The sequence below is a fragment of the Bombus bifarius genome, unplaced genomic scaffold (assembly GCF_011952205.1).
Source record: "Bombus bifarius isolate JDL3187 unplaced genomic scaffold, Bbif_JDL3187 scf7180000008199, whole genome shotgun sequence".
NCBI lineage: Eukaryota > Metazoa > Arthropoda > Insecta > Hymenoptera > Apidae > Bombus > Bombus bifarius.
This window is the reverse complement of record NW_022884505.1, coordinates 5,748,782-5,770,077: the sequence shown is the minus strand read 5'-3', so window position 1 is coordinate 5,770,077 and position 21,296 is coordinate 5,748,782. Positions and strand designations below refer to the sequence as shown.

The 21,296-nt window shown below is 29.4% G+C and overlaps 4 protein-coding genes across 10 annotated transcripts; 1 reads left to right on the top strand and 3 right to left on the bottom strand.

Annotated features, from left to right (window-relative positions):
- Positions 1-166: 166 nt before the first annotated feature.
- Positions 167-4,093, bottom strand: LOC117210164 (alpha-1,3-mannosyl-glycoprotein 4-beta-N-acetylglucosaminyltransferase B). 4 transcript variants are annotated; one of them, XM_033452910.1, is made up of 10 exons: positions 3,646-4,093; positions 2,593-3,224; positions 2,456-2,502; positions 2,067-2,377; positions 1,862-1,992; positions 1,651-1,758; positions 1,369-1,562; positions 1,168-1,304; positions 968-1,092; positions 167-876 (listed from the first exon to the last, which is right to left on the bottom strand). In XM_033452910.1, exons 2-10 carry the CDS (start codon positions 3,124-3,126, stop codon positions 847-849), a joined length of 1,617 nt encoding a protein of 538 aa, XP_033308801.1. In that variant the 5' UTR covers positions 3,127-3,224; positions 3,646-4,093; the 3' UTR covers positions 167-846. The 4 variants fall into 4 exon arrangements, with proteins under 4 accessions (XP_033308801.1, XP_033308802.1, XP_033308799.1 ...); XM_033452911.1 differs by having other exon boundaries at positions 3,872-4,093; XM_033452908.1 differs by having other exon boundaries at positions 3,583-3,865.
- A 302-nt stretch (positions 4,094-4,395) lies between these two features.
- Positions 4,396-16,152, top strand: LOC117210160 (epidermal growth factor receptor substrate 15-like 1). 3 transcript variants are annotated; one of them, XM_033452901.1, is made up of 14 exons: positions 4,396-4,701; positions 5,197-5,241; positions 5,350-5,583; positions 5,650-5,922; positions 6,031-6,243; positions 6,315-6,472; positions 6,556-6,715; positions 9,679-9,924; positions 10,493-10,555; positions 11,481-11,824; positions 11,902-12,073; positions 12,149-12,295; positions 12,375-12,680; positions 13,676-16,152. In XM_033452901.1, the coding sequence occupies exons 1-14, from the start codon at positions 4,675-4,677 to the stop codon at positions 14,402-14,404; spliced, it is 3,117 nt and encodes a 1,038-aa protein (XP_033308792.1). In that variant the 5' UTR covers positions 4,396-4,674; the 3' UTR covers positions 14,405-16,152. The 3 variants fall into 3 exon arrangements, with proteins under 3 accessions (XP_033308792.1, XP_033308794.1, XP_033308793.1); XM_033452903.1 differs by lacking the exon at positions 13,676-16,152 and adding an exon at positions 13,639-13,657; XM_033452902.1 differs by lacking the exon at positions 10,493-10,555.
- On the bottom strand, positions 6,789-7,573 carry LOC117210171. 2 transcript variants are annotated; one of them, XM_033452925.1, is made up of 3 exons: positions 7,284-7,573; positions 7,073-7,228; positions 6,789-6,996 (listed from the first exon to the last, which is right to left on the bottom strand). In XM_033452925.1, exons 1-3 carry the CDS (start codon positions 7,373-7,375, stop codon positions 6,825-6,827), a joined length of 420 nt encoding a protein of 139 aa, XP_033308816.1. In that variant the 5' UTR covers positions 7,376-7,573; the 3' UTR covers positions 6,789-6,824. The 2 variants fall into 2 exon arrangements, with proteins under 2 accessions (XP_033308816.1, XP_033308815.1); XM_033452924.1 differs by having other exon boundaries at positions 7,073-7,569.
- LOC117210170 lies at positions 7,617-8,640 on the bottom strand. The gene is made up of 3 exons (XM_033452923.1): positions 8,428-8,640; positions 8,198-8,360; positions 7,617-8,143 (listed from the first exon to the last, which is right to left on the bottom strand). Exons 1-3 carry the CDS (start codon positions 8,472-8,474, stop codon positions 7,745-7,747), a joined length of 609 nt encoding a protein of 202 aa, XP_033308814.1. The 5' UTR covers positions 8,475-8,640; the 3' UTR covers positions 7,617-7,744.
- Positions 16,153-21,296: the final 5,144 nt, after the last annotated feature.

Sequence of the window (21,296 nt, the reverse complement as noted above, 5' to 3'; positions counted from 1 at the left end):
TGTATATATATATATATATATTTTTTTTATAATAATATATATTTATATAAGAAGCTATACGAAATAAATAATACATATACGAGAACCATACAAACTTCAAATCACCGTTCACTTTTTAATATATAACAAGTATTCGAATTTCTAGACATTAATAATATTTCTTTAATAATATATTACAGAAAGAATATAAATTGCACATAATTACACATATTACAAATGTATATTTGTTCAACGGTTTTTCCTTGTTTTACGAAAAGATAAATCACTTGTTTGTTCCACTGACCTTAACATTTCTTAAAATAGTCTGGCACTTATTTTTATCGCGATGTTAAGTATATGACATTCCTATTCGCATTAATAGTATTGTGCGAGAGATTCAAGTCACAGAAACTTCCTTGCTCACATACTAGAAATACCTACATAAAATTATAAGTGGTGTTTCGATCTTTGATAAATGAAATAACATATTGACTACGCAGGTACTGTTTCGATTAGAGAATTGGTAAAATTGGTCAAAAATTTCGCAAGTTGCTCGAAAACGTATCTCAGAAAAAGAATTAAATATTGTTGCTAATAAAGGACTTATATTTATATCGTCCCGTTATACGTAATGATGATTCATCTTTTAAAAATAAAATTTTGTTAAACTCACTTTCTAAATTAAAATCAGATCTACTAAAATATCGTATAAGCTATCTCTCATGGTGGACGGTGGAAAATAATCTTTAATCTATAATCTATCAAGATATGATGACACGAAAATAAAATTAAAAATAATTTAATAATTAACTTATATTATCCCTGTAAATGATGCCGAAAAAATTTTCGAAATATTTTTTCCGAAGGTCAACTAGGATGATCTTCGACTATATGAATCTGTTAATATAAAAAATGAAAAATAAATGTGAAAATCTGTGTAAATTTTACTTATATAACATTTATAAATATAACGACATTCTTTACTGACAAATGTTACCTCAGATAAGATAGCCCAATTTTCACTTTCGCTGTGTACCGTCAAACGAAGTATCAATATTTTCCCTAATTTTGGATCTACCGTTCCTTGAGCAATCCCAAGTGCATCAAACTTTCCTAATTATAAACAACGTTATATATATATATATATTATTAATTACATATGCCTATTCATATAATATTGTACAATACCTATAATAACATAACCATCCTCGGTAATGTCATTACTGTTTCTATTCATGGATGCAGATATCTTTGTAAAGACCTCTACTGTAGTGTTATAAAATCTATCAGATGGATGCTCAGGATTTCCACTTCTAAATAAGTACCTGCATTACAAAAGTTAACGTCATAATTATTTGTTGCATAAAATATGATACATGTTTAAAATACCTTTTTATAAAAATAGGATGGGAGAATTTGAATTTTAAATGGTCTCCAGGTTGCGGCAAAAGACCCCAAAAGAATGATTCACCTTTATAGGCCTTTTGTAATGTATATTGTTTGTAAGGTTTAATTTGTGTTTCTACTGTCGCTTCTGGATTCTCGTGCGCGTAATATAATGTTATTTTTCCAAATTGTTTATCCTAAACATAACATTTATAATAACTATAGAATATGGAAAGAAAAACAGAAATACCATATGTGTAATTGTTTTCCTTTTAATATATGTACCTTCAATTTCTGTACTTTCCCTTTCAGCGAGGAGTGCGTTCCTATATGTTGAAAAAGCGAAGGTTTGTAGTGAACCCATAATTCTGCTTTAGCCATTTTACAATGTTTCTAAAATATACAAAACATTGATTAACATAAATACATTACATACGAACATAAGTGTCTTTAAAATATATTTTTTCCTAATTCGCTATTAAGTGTATACACTTACACTATCTTTGTCAAGACTACAAACTTTAGTCGATACCAAATGATCTAATAACCAGTCGACTGGTTTATCGTTATGAAACATTAAAAAAAATTGTATCAACCATGGCAGTTCTGCACATTTAAATAACTTTCCTGATAAAAAATTATGAATATAAAACAAAGCAATTAATTTTAGCAATTAACATATCGATATCAATATAACATACCAATAAATCCTAATTGACAAAAGTCCAAAACAAACCAATTTTCTTTAGTTGCTATCTTTTGTAGTGCAAAAGATTTCATTGTTGTTATAAAATTCTTTTTAGCTAAAATATCATCTTCCAGTTGTACGTAAAATGTTCCTTTTGTCTGAGCGTATGACATAAGAAATGCAAAATCTAAATTTTGCTTTGACCTCCAAACAACTCTTTGGTGGTCATCACCTAAAGTATCATGCAATTTGGATAAATCTGGGTAATAAGATGCAGATGGAGATATTACATCGATTACACCAGCTTCAAATTCAGTTGGGAACCTGAGATATAAACAAATAAATTAGACATATTAAGAAATGGATAGCATCAAACATTGCTATTTTTTACATATAACTTACTGAACTTCAATTTGTTTTGCAACATATGTTACATATTCCAAATCTGTCTGTAAAAATATATATGAATGATACATAGATAAAAATAGCTATAGTGCGATATTTCAAGGCAACTTTGTTATTATCTTACAAACACTTACTTCTGCAATTAACACGATGATTAAAGTATCTGCTGTCTCCACAGAATTCATGCGATCTAGTAAATTTTTAAGCGTTGCCATTAAATAACTTTGTACTTCTCTTTTAACTGTTGGTACACCAAGTACCATGCTAACTCCAGTGCGACCTTTACTCTGTACAAATGCTGGACGTAGACTAGTAGGATCATTCAAAAAATGAGGAAGAAAATTATATATAGATGGCAATTTTATGTTGGTCACATTTGATGTGGTATTGTTAAGTAAAAATTGAAGATCTGGCAAAATGTGATTGTTCTCTATTAATTGCAATAACTGATGTGACAATAAATTTATCTCTTCTTGACTTGTAATATATTTAGCATGTAAATGTTCCAATTTAGCTTGTAATTCTGCGATACTATTTTGCAAGACTGTTTCTTCATGCAACTCTGATGGTGATAAAAGGTTTAGAATGGCGCACGGTATTAATACTATTGAGAGTATGATCAAACATCGTCTTCTTATGGGTGTCAGAGCTACAAAATGAGGCGTCATCTTCTTGATACTAAATTCTACATGGTTATAGTCATTATCTTGTGGAATAAAAACAAATTCTCAATGATATCACATTATAAGTTCACACCATGGGGAACCTAAAATATATTGATATATGTAAATGCATTGTAATTAAACAACATGAAAACTGAAAAAATAGAAAATCATGAAAATCTAAATGACATTAGAAATGAAAGATTAAAGTAACATCAAATTTCAGATAACACAAAAGAGCAGATAATAAATTAAAAATTATATATTTATTATTATCATCTATAAAAATTATGTATGAAATATGCAAAAGGTAAACAAATTGTTTACAGATATACGATCATTTCCAAAATTGTACATTGAAAAGGAAAGCATCATCTGCACCAAAAACAGGAAAGAAAAGATCATGACAGGAATATATCTACTATGCTTTTAGTGTTTTGTTTTCCGAAGATTAATATTTACCATGAAACATCATATAGTCTTGAATTCTTCGGATAATGACAAAGCAAAACTTATGAGACTTACTAGATTTAACGAATATCATTATCGATTATAAAGTGTTCATTTTAGACCGGTAGTTTTCTTCGATGAAAACCAGTATTATTTTCTTTTAATCGACAGTAGCATTTTGTTAATAACCTGTAAACTTGACTTTTTCTAAATATTATACTTTATTTGATCAGAGATTTGATTATATTGTGCTATTTTCAATTGATGTCCAATATAATCTCGATAAAGACAATTTTCTTACTCGAAATTGCTCAGGGGAAAAAATTTTGGTCGATCGTTTCAATTCGTTCTGATTCATTTTATCACTAACTCGACATTCGATTTTTTCATTCTCTTTCTAATGTATATCACGTATTTTTATATAAAAATCGTATAAATTATATATTATGGCAAATTATAGCATAACCTATTTTACTGCAACAATACAAATTGGAGAGTAGCTGCACCAATAGTAGTGATACTTGTAAATTTTTAATAAAATGATAAAACGACTAAAAATGTAAATCAAATGTACTCTTTTTACAGCATACTTTTCAATTGATTGGGAAAACAAACTTGTTCATAATTTTAGAAAACAATACATGAATAATTTTCAATACACTACAGAACAGTTAATCGAAAATTGTATTCAAATTTGAAATAATTCATTTCGATACAAATTATCTATAAAATAATATAGATATATAGATATTCAAGTTACATAGATACTCAATTTGAATCGTAAGTTTACATCGTGCGCATGAAGTCTAGTTTGCATGATTATCGGTTGATGAAAAGAGGGTGGAATATGAGAATATAAGGCACGGGTGATATAAGACGGCAATCGAGCGCTACAAGCGGCAGAAGTGTTTCATATTGTTGATAAATTTCATTTACTTTCTTTCGTTCGTCCAAATAATTTGACAGGAGAAATATAATCGCTGTTCTGCGTTTCGTTAATGTATCTGACAATAACAATTGTTCTACAAAATGTTAAGTAAAATAGTTAATATGACATACTATCGATTCATAGTCTGATTGGTTAAGCCAGTGTTCAATGCAAGTATGGCCGCCCTGCCATCACCCACGCAGGTATATTATAATTTTTATAATTTTATCAGGCTATAATATTCAATATACTAGATCTATTATTAATTAGATTTTTTGAAAGATTCATCTTTCTTCCGTGTAAAGGGATACCACCTTTTGCCATACACATTATAAATACAACCATACTTGTGTCGTCAGTTACTTAAACTTCTTTGACAGTACATACAAATAATCTTTCGATAAATCTACATTAAATACATTATCTCCTCTATGTACTTCTTGATAAACTTCTTGATAAAATAGTTATAACTTACATATCATAAAACTTAATAATTTGAAGCTTTTATTCATATATTTGTTAATGTTAATACATTATACATTTGCGGCAATTATATTTGCGGCAATTTATGTGAGTTATTTATGCATAATACTATTAACAGTTTGTCATATGATACAATTTATGCTATAATAGGAGTGAATATATACATACATATATATATATATATATATACATTTAACAAATTTGTTTTTATACAGGTGGCTGGAAGCCATACTGCTATATATGAAGCTTATTATAACCAGGTATAGTTTTATGTATTTTCATATAGTAATATCTTATATGTTTATGTATCTAGATGGTTTAAAATTAAATATTTGATTAATATGTTATATGACGCATGACATATGAAGGTGGATCCAAATGGATATGGACGAATTGGTGCGATGGAAGCTGCAAGATTTCTTAAGAAATCCCAGCTGAGTGATGTTGTACTAAGTAAGATATGGGATATGGCAGATCCACAATCACGTGGATCATTAGACAAATCTGGTCTTTTTGTTGCTCTCAAACTTTGTGCATTAGCCCAAGCAGGAAGAGACCTTAGTATGTCAAATTTAAATATAGAATTGCCACCTCCAAAAATGGTAAACTGTTACATTATTTAATACACGAAATAAATTATTTTACTTATCGCCATTATATATTTTTAGGGTGATATTCCTGTAATATCTCAAAAAAATATAGTAAATACTGTACCAGTAATAACATCTGTCAGTAACGGAGATTGGTCTATTAAACCTTCAGAAAGAGCCAAATATGATCAACTTTTTGACAGCTTGCAACCTTCAAATGGATATATACCTGGGAATAAAGTAAAGGATGTTCTTATGGATAGTAAACTTCCTTTAGATACACTTGGAAAGATTTGGGATCTTGCAGATATGGATAAAGATGGTATGCTGGATAGACATGAATTTGTTGTTGTAAGTAGCTTACTCTATAATATACAATATACAAATATATAATATATAATATACAAATTAATGTTTTATTTCTATAATATAATTTGATGTATTATTTATTTAATACAGGCTGTGCATTTAGTGTATAAAGCTTTAGAGAAATATGCTATACCAAGTGTACTTCCACCAGAATTAATGCCACCGGCAAAAAGGAAAGATTCTACAACACCAGTACCAAAATCTCCTGCGCCAATTGCTGTAATTACAACAGTTCCACCATCTATTCCACCTCTACCTAATGTACCTCCAGTGAAGAGCATGGTTGGTTTGGATACAGTAAAGGTAATATTTCGATTGTTAAATAAAAATAAAAATTAAATATTCTAATCCTAATATAAAAATATATAATATAGACGAATGTACAGTGGGTAGTTTCATCTGAGGATCAAATAGTAGCAGACAAACTATTTTTACAAGCTGATCTAGATATGGATGGGTATGTCTCAGGTATTGAAATCAAAGATGTCTTCCTTCAAAGTGGACTTCCACAGACTGTCTTAGCTCATATATGGTACATATATATTTTAATTATACTGTTTACTGGTTAATAGAAAATAAGGAAAAAATGAAAGAAATTTCTTATTTATTTTTCAGGAGTCTTTGCGACACATGTCAAAGTGGAAAGTTAAATAAAGAACAATTTGCTCTAGCTATGTGGCTTATTAAACAAAAACTGAGGGGTGTTGAACCACCCACAGCTTTGAGCCCTGATATGATACCACCATCCATGCGGAAACCAACAGAATCTGTTGTGGTAAATATCTCATTGTATCAAAATAACTCTTTCCTTCTTTCTTAGTTATTTATAACTTTTTTGCAACATCGTATGTTGTTTTATTTCAAAGAAATAATGCATGATACAGTCAATGTATCGTAAAACGTTTACGAGTTTGAAATGCCCTCCAAAACACAATCATGAACACAACAATTATTAACATTCCACCAATCATAATAACACTGTAATTTGTTTGTAGTTCCATTTCTCCAGTTACATTCAATTTTATTACACCAACGATTTCATTTCTTTGCCAGCAACTATAAACAGAGTCATTATGAATTGTATTTCAAGTATTATTGTTTAATTCGATTTAATAACTAAATAACTATTTACCTATATATATTTGCATCTTGAAATTTTAATGATTTGAAGATTATATGCATTTGCGAATTAAAATAAATTCTTCCTTCAGATTGGTTTTTTATAATAGACGGATTTAAGATTTTGTCATCTATTTTCCAATTAATTGGTACATCTGTATTTAAATTTCTGGAAAAGTAAAAAAAGTTTGAACGTATTTCTTTAATTTTCAATGTTATTTTACCCTGGACACACAAGAACTGCTTTTTTATCATGTTTTTGATAAATTGTTGTGCGTATAACTGGCGGTGATGGAGCAGGCATTCCTTGAACCATAGAATATATACCAGCACTATTATTTGCACTTTCAAGTACATTTCCCTTCTTATCTCGTACTTCGAATATTATATTTTCTGGACACTTTATCTACAAGGAAGTTATGTAAATTTAATTGTATATTGAATATTAAGCACTACACGAAATATTCTTATTTGCATAATATTTAATAATACCTTACAATAGCGCACCATAATTTCTGTTTTTCTATCTTTAATATTCGAAATGTCCAAAGCTTTTGGCAAATATTTACTTTTACAAGGTATTTTGTTTCTAAATAAACGTAAAACCATTTTGATTTTATCATTCATACTTTTATCTATAATTTGATCCTGAATTGTGGTTGTAGTTTCTATTGTTCCATTTTGTTCATTCTCTGCAGCTAAATGTTACACATTTTGAAATTTTAAGATAGATAATGCATAGCACAAAAAAAAAAAGTATACTTTGCCGTTTATAATTTGCAAGTAGTTTTTCTTCTATTATACTTTTCTTGTTGATATCTGCACGTGAAGAAACAGTACAATATCCATACCGAACTTTTTTGCCAACTACATTACAGTTAGAACATAAGGACCATTTAGTCCATGTTGTATAGATATTTAAATTATATTCTGATACAATATTTTGTGGTATTGCATGAGGCATATTGGGTGCTGTTGTAGGATATACAGTTTTTACTCCTTCAAGATCAGTGTCAATGGATATATAGTAATATATTGATAATGTATCCCCAAATTTACACCAATATTGACCAGCTTGTTCAGACTGTAAAGACTGCTGTATTATTATGGCAAAAAATATTTATTTACTAAATTGTACCTTAATGTTATGTATTATTAATGATCTGTCTTCTGGGGAAATGAACACATTATCTGATTCTATAAGCCTACTTGTATCATTGCTAACAGTATTATTGAAATACCATTCTACATCATCACTAACATATATTTCTATTGGAGAGATACATATTTGACATTTTAATCTGAAATTGGTGTATTAGTAATATTATTTTTATAAAATAAGTAATAAGAGTATTCCTTTCATCGTACGTGACAAGTGTTCCTTCTAAGGCTTGAAACGCTATTGGATACATCATCTTCTCTGATCCAATTTCGTTATATGTCTTTTTTAAACATTCATAATATTCCTGCCATAACTCTTTGTGTATCTTTCTAAGTGTTTCATTTGCTCTTGGATATTCATATTCATTAATATCAAGAAGAAGTTCACTCTCTTAATGGAAAATAAAAAGCTACTATATTTTTGCTGAAAAATGGCAAAAATTATTACCTTTTTGTTTATTCAATTTTTCGTTTATTTTCTTACGAAGTTCATTATATTTTTTCCATAAATTTATTCCTATTATAAAATTAGTAACTATATTTAATAAGAAATAAAGATATAGCAACAATTTTAACCGCATCTTATAGTTTTACGAAACTTGACATACGTTTTTCAATTTTTTATCCATTGGAAATTTATTTCTTTACATTGAAATCAACAAACATGTCAAAATGTAGTAAATGTAATTTAAATGCATTGGAAATATGTTCATTATGTAAAAAGGGAAACAATTTGGATATGGCAAGTTGTATAACAATTGTGCCTGTCTTAATACATAATAAAACACCAATAGTTACCTTGAAAAGAGAAAAGGCGAGAAATGTTATGTTTGCAAAACAGTTACAAATAGAAGCGAGAAAAGCAAAATTAATATCTTTGTATGATACAAATGATCCGGAAAAAATCAAACCTAAAACTCGTCGTGAATACATAGAAGAATTCATAATTAACACAATAAATGACAGCACCTTTATTTCTATAAACTGATTTAATATGAGGTATATAATTCATTGAAAAATTGCAATGCTTTCTCCAATGGATAGCGGTAGCAAGAAGGAATTAATTTTTTATACCCTGTACTGACAAAAAAATGTGTTGAATTGAATTGTATAAAAATTGTTAAATTATTTGGTAGTTTTCTGTAAATGATATGAAATTTTACTTATTATAAAGAATTATATCCCAATAAAAAATATATTAGAACTGTTTAAAGTTATTTAAAATATTTAGATAGTTGAAGTATAGAATGTATTAATTTTGTTACATGGAATATGATTATCCAAAGGGAAATATATTTTCAAATTAAATATGATATTTAAGTTCTAACTTGACATATGTTTTTATATATTATTATACGCACACACAAAATATTTGTACTGTCACTATATAATTAAATCATCATTTCATATAACTTATTTCCCTTTTCTATTTTCAATAAAATGTATTTTCATTTTTAGGAAAACAATAATGTCTCTGGTTATTCAAACCCAGAATTGGACATGATAAGTAAAGACATAGCGGAACTTGTAAAAGAGAGGCAAAGTATGGAACAAGATATAGCACAAAAGGAAGCTGATATTAAGATAAAGAATGGTGAAATTAAAAGTTTACAGAGCGAACTGGATACACTTGCTGCTACATTAAAACAATTAGAAAATCAGAAAGGTGAAGCACAAAAGCGATTGAATGATTTAAAAGCTCAGGTAAATAACATTTTAATTTGATATATTTGGATGATTTGCTTGTTGAATGTACAGCTTTGCTTACATATGAAATTAGAAACATGGATTTGTGAATTGTATATAATGCTTTTGTTAAGATATGTAAATAATTAAGTGTACTACAATTTCTACAATTTAGAAATTATTATTTGATACAAATTAAGTTTTAATAATATAATTTAACACTGCATATTATATTATTACACTATCATATGTTTCACAAATTATTTTTTTGCGTACAAAATAGTTATCAATGAAGGAAAGAGGTATAAAGTGTAAGAGTCTTTTCCTGTATTTAATATTATCTTTTTTAACATTTTCGCATATTTCATAGTATAAATTATACGATACTTAAAATCATTTTTATACATATATATTGTCTGATTTATTTATTTATGATCTTTCTCTGATTACTTTTTTTTCAATGAATATAATTTATACTTTATATAATAGAATATTTATCAATTCATTTTATTGTTTTATTTTACAATGTGTTTAGATCCTTCATTATGATTTAGTTTTATTATGTTTTATTATGTTTGGCTTATAGAAGACAGAAGTAGATAAAGATTTGAGTGAGGTCGAGCAGAAGATACGTGAAGAACAGAAAAAGGTACATCAAAAATTTCTACTTTTAATGAAGGGCAGGTACGGTTGCGAAATACAGATTCTATTTCTCACTACTATGAGATACTGGCTACAATTCTTTAGTACTTCATCAAGTATAATACTATAAAATGATAAAAATCGGGATAGCTTTTTACAAGAATAATGATAAACCTACAAAAATTTAAAAATAAAAACATTTATGATTTCATTTTGCGTATTAATTATATTCAGAAAATAATTATATGGGACTTTATTTATATCTATATAAGCATATGTATAAGATATAAATATATAAACTAATGATTTAATATATATACACCACACATTATTTTAGAAAAAGCTTTATTTGTTTCCGTTACATCTGCATAGTTAATGCTAGTGCTTTGCTGCTGCATTGCATGATAAACTGGTTGTAGCATAGATTGCCATCAAAAGAATTATATTTGCTTACAACTTTGTGTTTGAGACTCCAGTCTAGTAAAAATTATGAAATCATGTTTTAACTTTATAAAAGCATTTCATATAAATCTATATGCTAAATTTAATTTTTTTCAAGATTGATAAAAATACAAGTATTTTTAATCTGGATTTGAGTCTTAAATTTTTATAATTGTATATAATATTTTTCTGTATTTAAAAATATATGTTGATAATTGCAAATAATTAAGTGTAGATATAACACCATACGTTATTAACAATATAATTAATTAATTATTGTATATATTATTGAGTGACGTAATTAATATATTATTGAGTGACTATAAACTTTATTAAATTACATATTTAGTCCTTGTATATAGTCTATAAGTTACATATATATGTATATGTGTATCTACAAATATACTTAACATATTACAGAAATATACTTTTATACTTATGTCATAATAGATGAATTATTATATATAATACTTTATTACCATTAATAATAGGTTGATAAATTGCGTCAACAAGCAGAAGAGCAAGAATCGGTGTTGCGTGCTCAAGAAGAAGAACTGAATTTTAAACGACAAGAATTGGAAGGCTTGAGACAAGAAGAACAGCAGTTAGAACAGCAACAAAATAAAAGCAGGGACCAATTAAATGAACTCACTAAAAATTTGCAGGATACACAGTTGCAAATTTGTCAAGCAAAAGCAAAAATCACTCATTTACAAGAACAACAACGGCAAATGAGTGATGCAATTGCACTTTATGACTCTGCACTTGCAACTGGGGATGCCACACTTGTACCTGATACTAGTCTGCAATTTAATCCCGAAATTGAAAACTTAGAGTAAGTATTTAATATGTACATTCCTTAATTGTCTTTATAATAATATTACTTTATTATTTCTGTGTAAAAATCTATAGATACGAGAAAACAAGCGAAGAAGATAAGATTCAAAATAAGAAAAACGTTCAATTTTCTAATACAAATGGAGCAACAATGGATGGGTTTGAACAAGATCCTTTTGCAGAACCATTTAATAATGCATCAACACCGGATCCATTTGGAAGTGCATTTTCATCTCCAAATACTACTGTAAGATCTTTCAATTGAAATAATTACTTATATTATTATATAATGCCTAACGTAGCAATATATTTACAATTACAGGGAGGAGGAGGAGGAGGAGGAGCAGGGGGATTCACATCTGACCCATTTAGTGTATTTGATGATAGCAATGCTGTTGTGAAACAAGATCCATTTGATCCATTTGGAGATGGAAAAAGAAATGATACTAAAGCTACCACTACAACATCAGTAAGTCATTATACGAATAATAAATTCTTTCAAGAATACAGCTGTTATTTGGTTTATTTATTAGTTCTTTTTCTCCTAGGCGACAAAAGATCCATTTGGAGATGATCCATTCGCAAATCTTCATGCACCACCTCGACCAGAAAGTCCTAGTCCTGCTCTCCCTCCTAAAAAAGCAAAACAACCTCCACCACGACCAGCACCTCCTCGACCGTCTCAAGGACCTACCGGTCCTCTACGAGCAGCACCGGCACCGCCTACACCTTCTCCTACACCTGATCCCTTTGCAAATGCTTTCTCTGCTCAACAAGGCATAATAGATAACAACAACAGTAATAATTTTAATACGTCTACTGGATTTGCAGATTTTGCTAATTTTGATTCTAAGGTATGTACTTTCACGTTTTTAAGTGTCATATAATATCGTTGAAAATTATGCTCCTATTTTATCAGTTGGTAGAACAATTATTTTCTTGGCACTCTGAATCGTATTAACCAATCTCCTTTCGTTCTGTTTAAGTGTTCCAATATATCTTCCTGGGCATATCCCTTCCTTCCTCATTTTTATCAATGTCCAGTACGTTGTATGCTGTTACTTTACGTTTTAAGTACAGTTATTTTTAACGAAGGTGTAATATATTGATAATGACTTAAACATTACTTAAAGTACAATACTATTTTACATAAATAGTAGCTATTTTACATAAATATGATTCTTAACTCACATTTCTAAACTACGAGTTACCTAATATTACTATATAATACGTCATTTTAATATATTACAATATTATTTTGTAAAATATATTTATATTAAAAAAAAGATTAATTATATTTTTTGTTTTATATTTAGGTAGAAGCTGCACAATTTTCAGTTTATTCATTGATCCGACTCCTGGAGCATGCTGTCTACAAATTAATTAATTTGTTCTCTTTGTTCCAGTATTCTATTTTCTTTTTATAATATTGCATGGAAATTTTTACATTATTTAAATAAAATGTTCGAGTTAATTCGACCAATTTAACGTCATAGAATCTTTAAACACATGTTTATTTATTCGTGAATGGTTTAAAAAGCCCTCGCTTATCATTTTTATCTATCATTTGTTGTTTCTTTTATATTTCGCTGAAAGTTGATTATCAGTTGACTACTAATTGATTAATTTAGTAACATACTACAGATTACTGCGTGTTAGAGTTTTTTATTTGTAACAGAATCAAAACGAACGAACTCGAATATTTTGACTCGCTTGCAATTGAGTATATTCTAGTATTCAACAACAGCCACGTATGGTCCAGCAGCCTGACGATAACCAGCGGTTCTTGCGCTATTCTTTCTAACTTTTCAGTAAACGAAAATTGACCACTGAAAAAAACCTGCTTCAGCCGGAACCAACACTGACTCGAACGGCACCACCCAGACCAACCAGCAGAACACATACAGTATCAACGGTAACTCCAAAGCTGCCGGATTTCACGGAAGATCCCTTCAGAGACTATCGATACGAAGATCCCTTTAACATACCAGATCCTTTCGCCGATGATGCAGAAGATCATAACGCGAATAAGAGTGAAACAACGGCTGGCAACGTGGATCCATTTAGTTACGGAACAACCTCGGTACTCTCTCGTAAAAATTCGTTCACCAAAAGCTTCGATATTGATTTCTCAAATACTTTTCCTCTGACTAAAAGCAAGTTTGAGAAAGACAATGCTAAATTCGATACTGATTTCGTGAAAGCATTCTCTGACGACAACAGAAATATAAAGGCCATCGACTCTGCGTTTTCAAACTTCAAGATAAAAACGGTAGACATAGATGAAGCATTTTCCACCAAGAATGAAAAATCTGCCAGAAGGCACGGACAAGATTTAGCACACAATAGATCTAAAACTACTTTTAACGATAAAAAATCGAAAAATGACATGGGTAAAATTTGGAACGGTAACAATGCAGCACCACCTCTCTCGTTAAGCGAAGAAGAGCAATTTGTTTGGGCATCTCAACAAAGCTTAAAGACCGAGGAGGAAAGGCGTAAGCGTAAACAGCAAGAAGAGGCTGAATTAGCTTTAGCCCTTGAACTAAGTAAGCAAGAAAAATCCGGGAAATTGTAAATTTTATCGGTAAAAGCACTTTCTGTTTGATTTATTTGATTGAATTGAAACATATACATATATATATATATATATACATATATATATACATATATTTTCGGGCACAACGACTTTACGAATCTTCATAATGAAATCAGAACTGAAAGATATATGATGTGTTAACTTATTATTAATGACTATGAGATCTGTGCTAATGAAAGGCTATGAAGGATAATCGCGTAATGCTTATTTTTAATACTACTTAGCATATCATAATCACGGTGGCACGAAAACAGAAATTGAATCAAGCATACATGCATCCAACAATTTATAGAAACATTAATTATGTAACATCAAGAAACATTTCACTGCGTATGAAGTCAGTTTTGGATGTGATCTTCTTGGTTTTCGTCCGATACAGGATACATTTAAGTATTCAACTATATAGTTACAAACAAATCTCTCGATGCATTGAATACTATTTGAACATAAAAAAAATTATATCGAACCGCGCGCTCTTTTCGATACTCTGGTTTACCACAGAGGAATCGATCGATTTTGTAAAAAAGTAAAAGGAAAGGAAAGATTAATCATTGCCTTGCAATATCGAATTCTAAGATAATGACACTTATATACTCGTAGTTGGTTGTACACTATCGCTAACGTTAAATTAGCATGTATAAAGGCAAAATATAATGGCAGATTATTGGATTGACAATAAAAAGAAAAATGTTATGTACACGTATTCAGTGAGTTCAAAGTGAGCGGATTAGTAATATAAATGGTTATCCGCATTTGAGCAGATAAAAGATTCTCAACATCGTTATACGAAGTACACTTTAATATATATAATATACATCTGTACATTTGCGAATAACAGCGGAGTGTAACATTTTTGTTTGTTTGATCTGCACTATTAATGATGTCTTATGCATGATGCTCTAACTCGGTACATGTCTTCGTCAATATTTACCCGAAGGCATTGAATAAACGACATAAAAAAATCATTCTGGCTATATAAACGTTACTAGGTAGAAATACAGAAAACATACGATATATAAAGATCATTAAAAAAATACTATCACATATTAGTATCCTTTTCGACGTGTTATTATTCTGTATAAGAAAGATCAGTTACTGATTAACATAAAAATTTTGTGTTTCGCTCTAAATACTATATACTAAAACTGTAATAAAATCCAAATGAAATTTTTAGTTTTTTTTTTAATAGACTCTGGACTTAACGAACAGATGATGCGAATAGAAGGTGCGAATATTAAACAATGGTATTTGTTATGTTGTAGTAGTGTAAGTGAACCGTTCCAATAATGTTTGTGAGAATGCCGTCTGATTCAGCCTTCGGTCTTAGTACGTCCCAAAGAAATAAGGTGTTCAGATAAAGCGTAGCTCCGTGTTTGTCCCCGAATAATCTCGCGTAGCAAGGAATCGTTCGAATCAAACACAAAGAGCCGCGTGTATCTTTACTTTTACTATTATAATCGTATAACTTTACAACGACAATGTATTACGCATGCTGTATATATTTCTATCTGTATTATTTCATGGTAATTATTATAATAATTATGTTATTGTTATACCGCTATTACGATTATTATTATGATTACTATTATTATTATTATTATTATTATTATTATCATCATCATCATTATCATCATCATTATTACCATCATCATCATCATCATTGATAGTGTAATAACTATATCATAAAAATACCAAGCGTTGTCAATATATCATTTACCAGTGAACAAGAAAGGAAGAAGAAGAAGAAGAAGAAGTAAATGACTGTAAAATCGTATTATATTATGTGTTACTAACATAAATATGGTATTATTGTGTATCGATATCGTTGCTGTTTTGGATGCTTCGAGAGTATACATACACACATCACACGGTGGCAAATAAGTAGTAACTCGCGGGAATTGAAGACGTGTGTGCCAGAATGAATATTTATCGGAATAAACCAAATGACCTAATGCCACGCTTAATTCCACGCAATAATTTAGAGGGCCTCGTCCAAAGAGTCGAATTAATATTCAGTTGTACGAACCATATTTTACTAGTAATAACGAATGATACATCGTTTGACGAAATTTCGTTATATCTATTTCCATCGTTTAATATTTAACAACGATATTTCTATAATTATTTTACAAGATGATATTATTCTTTTCTTGCTATTAATTGAATGATTAGATTCTCCATGTATGAATTTGTGATTTTCATTCAAAATACGAATATTATTCTAGAATGCTTTCAATTTATTATATCGTTTAAAACGATTTATTTTTTAAAAGTAATTCCTATTTCTTCTGTAAATCTCATGTGTAAATTGTGTAGCCTTTAGATTTCTACAAGATATTTATTTGATAATTACAACGCAAGAAAGTTGGAACAATAGAAGAAATAAAATTCGATGAACTTTGTATTTTTTCCGCAGATCTGTTTAACACATTCTGTTGCATATACCACAAGATGAATGTACTGGAAGAAAAAATAATACACTTCAATGAAGAGCATACATATGTATACATGAGATAAATCGAAGTATATACATATACGCAAGCACTACTGAATAGCGTATTTAAAATGCGTTTAGGAAACCTGACTGCGACATGTTTAGACTATGTATAAATAGAAAATGCTTTATTCCATTTTGTTTTTGTTAATACTTAAAGGACGATGAGCATATACAAGTGCTACTAAGTTAGAACGAACATTGTAACAATACATTTGATTTCAGTGATTCAATATCTATAGAAATTTGTATTTAAATGCGAAAAACGTCTGTAATTTTCTTTTCATTGGCAAATTTAAAAAAGGTATCTAAAAAATTATTCTATGCCTCGTTTCAATTAAATTATACTTTGTAATGATACTTAAATTATACAGAGAATTGTTAGTGAAATTGGAATGATGAACGTACTTGTCCATTAAGTTTTAACAATAAAGTTACGTTACAATGATACAAGTAAGATGAAATTATTAATATCGTTATTGATAAGAAAGGACGTTGATATCGTTGTTACCAATGTGCAGGTGTGCTAAGTGAACAGATGTGCGAAATTGTTAAAATCTCTTTCGTTCATGCTACATTTGTTTATTGCTAATTTATTCGATGCAACAGGACACCACCCATGGAAAGTTGCAAAATATAAATGTCGAATATGAGTTTATTTATCGATATCATCGTGCTCCTGTACGCTGTTTCAATATTCTCGACGATATCCTTTATCTCTAACATAGTCAAAACGATCGAAATAACATAAATTATTATATTACGCATCGTTAAAAGCGTTATTCTCTCATTCATTTTGTATATTTTATTATTTCGGTATTTGAACATTATTTCAGCAATGAATGTTCTCTCTGAATATGTTTTCCTTTCTTTTGTCATCTTCGTATCTTCTATAAAATGAAATTTAATCTTTTCTACACCTTTGTCCGTGAAAAAATATATTTCTATACTATTATCGAAATATATATCTTATAAAAATAACACGAAAAAAAATTTCAAAGAGATTTCAGTATCATCGCCTCGTCGAGAATGAGGATAACATCGTTCAGGGGGTCACACAGGCATACCTGACTAAAGAACATTAATATATGTACAATCCATATCGAAATTGTTATAGTTCACGTGCAAATAACATGAGTTTTCGAATAGTATGTGATAAAGATGTGTATGTAAATGTACTTGAACTATGTATAATTAACTAATTCAAGTTATTAATCCTTCAACTGGTGCGCGGTAACGGAAGTCGACTATATACGGTGTACTGTGCACAAAGAATGCTGGTTTTTTTTACATATATATATATATATAAATATATACATACATTTAGCGATTCGAGAAACATAAAAGCGACGTAAAAGAAAGAAAAGGGAGTTGTAGCGATGCTTTGTTAATTTTATGTCCGCGACTCCCTCGCTTAGTAATAAATAAGAGAAAGATGTCGCGTATATCACTTTTGTTCTCTGTGTGTAATCAGCAAAAAGATACTCACGATGTTACATTGACTATATACAAATATACATAAATGTATGTATTTTCGGTAAAGAAATTTCTCCGAGAGACTGAACATCGTAGAAGATCGTCCTTCGAAAGACAGGAATTTCGATTAGAGGTTTCTTCGCGCGCGACTTTTATATTTCCGAGAACAAGGTTCTCGTTTTAGGTGTTGCCTCTGTTAGGTATCTTACCACATGGCAATTAATCTTGTCGACATTATTTTCGAATCATAAAATAACAAAATGCGGCAAGATGCAAAAAGCTTGAAAAAATGTTGCTCTATCGATCAATCAGAAGAAGTAACAAAAAAAAAGAAAAAAAAAGAAAAGAAAAAATGAAAATAAAGAAAGAAGTAAGAGTTACTCTCGAGGCAGCGTTTGAAAGCTCACCGGAGAAATCTTCGCTGTCAAGGACGTGATTGAAAAGTATTCTAGAAATTAGAAACAAATATTCGTCAACTTCAAATTTCTCCACGAGACCGAAAAACAGTTAGTGGGACCTCGAAAGTGTCTATCATGGACAAACGAGATCCACATGTATACGTAATTGCGTAAGAGTTATCGAAATTTGTTTGCTATTTGTTTAACATCGAAAGAATGCTGTTGCACATGTGTACATGTAGGTGAAACGCACGCCGACAATTTTCTCAATTTTTCATGTATCGCGAAAGTAGAAGATGTTGAGACTGTATTACTAATATACTTTATTGCTACCCACGTGCATTCCAGTGTCTCTAAAATTTGAGTAAGAGCGAGATTCTGTTGTATGAAACAATACTCTTCGAAAGAAAAATGATAGAACAGTGTAGTATTCTTTGATACAACCAACGTAACGAAATCATAAACTCTTCTTGTTGAAATTATTCGTTGGCGAATTGCAACCTGTACGAGAGGTATTATGTTCCTTCTTCGTTGCTTATGTTCTACCTGATTTTAAATAATTTCACTGACATGTCCCATGCCGTATGAGATGATGTTAATAATATAAACATCGATCGAAAACGTTTGTTTAATAGAAATGTTCTTCTGTTTAATATTAAACTAAAATAAAAAAAAAAAAAACATTTTATTATATATTCGCAATATCTATATAATTAGATATTGTAATTTAATATGTTAATACGATTCGACGATGTCATTCGAAATGTTACATTTCTTACGGTGTCGTACGTGTTAAGTATCTTTGCTCAACGTCTAAGTATCTCGTAAGATATCTATTTCTATTTCGTAAAATTTATCAAGAAAGATATGATTTATCGGTTTTTGTGCTACAAGTTGAAAAATCAATTAGAAGTCTGATCGTTCGAGACACGCTGTTGTACGCTCTAAATATTCCTGAATGCTCGCTATTTAGCTGGTAACAAAGATAATCTGTTGTTCGCCAAGCGTCTGCCAAAAGTGCATGCGAATAGTAATTTATTATTATCGCTCGTCGGAACTCGCGTTAAATAGACATCGTACAACGCTCGTCGTGATTCTCAAGTGGACGTAATTGATGATCTTTCATCGAATCATTACAAACATGAATATTTCACGAGTATCGTAGAAACTACTTCCTCGCTCAAAAATCTTAAGACAATTATTATTATATTAGGTTAAAAATTGGATAACACTATGTATACAATAAAGATATCAAAAATTGTTAGTTATATGATAAAGAAAGTAAATGTTATTGAAACATGCATGCGATTTAAAATTTATAATTTACATCGGATACCAAGGTTTTATTAAAAACGGTGAATGCCCTAAGACTTTTGAGTGGGAGTATACATATTTCGATAATTATATCAAAGAAGTTTCCTGAAACGCAAGGAAACGGCTGTTCATTCGTATTCAGTCGTATTTTCCAAACTTCTTTCACATTATCGATTCTTATTAATTTATAACACATCGTTTCTATATTTTTGCAAATATCGGAGAACTTCAATGGTATCTTTTTAATCGATTATAAACATGTATTTGCAACTGGACAAAAGAATACTCAAGCCAATTAACTTTTACGAATTCGATATACACGCTTATATCCTTCGTCTCATTTTTCTTGATAAAAAAATACCAAGTTTATAATCAAGTTTTGTTATGTGACCACTCCGTGGTCATGTGATTAACAAATATATTGTACCGATGTTACGAGTTCTTATAGGCAAATACCTATATAGCAAATCGTTGTTTAATATAATATAACCCCTTGTACATAATAAGTTTAAATATACAAACATCTGGTTCACTATGTGTACATTAACCTACGTATACTTACTTCTCTCCATTTTTTATTTTCGATATTCTTCGAAGAGGAAATGAATTTTAAACTTATTTTTTTTGTTAATTTTTACTACTTTCAACATTCTGCTTTTAAGGAACCGTACAATTATATCGATAGTAACATTGGAATTTATTTTGATTAAGTTACTTTTTACGATTTGTCAAAACTACACCCTCATTAAGAAAAAATATTTAATCTCGTTGTTAATTTCTTGAATTTACATTTCGTAAACTGTTTATACTTTCCTATCAGTATAAAATCCAGTATAAAAAAAACTAGAATTTAATAAATCGGATTAATAGGTTTATTTAAATTTGATCGAAATATCGAAGCTATTTTCACTAAGATAATAATGTAAATATATTCAATTGTCACACAAAGAAGAAGTTACGGTCCTGAAACGTGGATTTATTTACCGCAAGATGTCATCATTGCGAAAATGCATTCTTATCTAGTCATACCGGTTTTAAATTTAAATAAAAATAGCGTTATTATCGTAGATATGCATTATAACCAGTACCCATTGAATATTACGAGCTTTTCTAGCAAATAAAAGAAAAAGTTAAAATAAAATTTCGTCATATATATGAAATATGTATGACATATCAATACATAAAATAT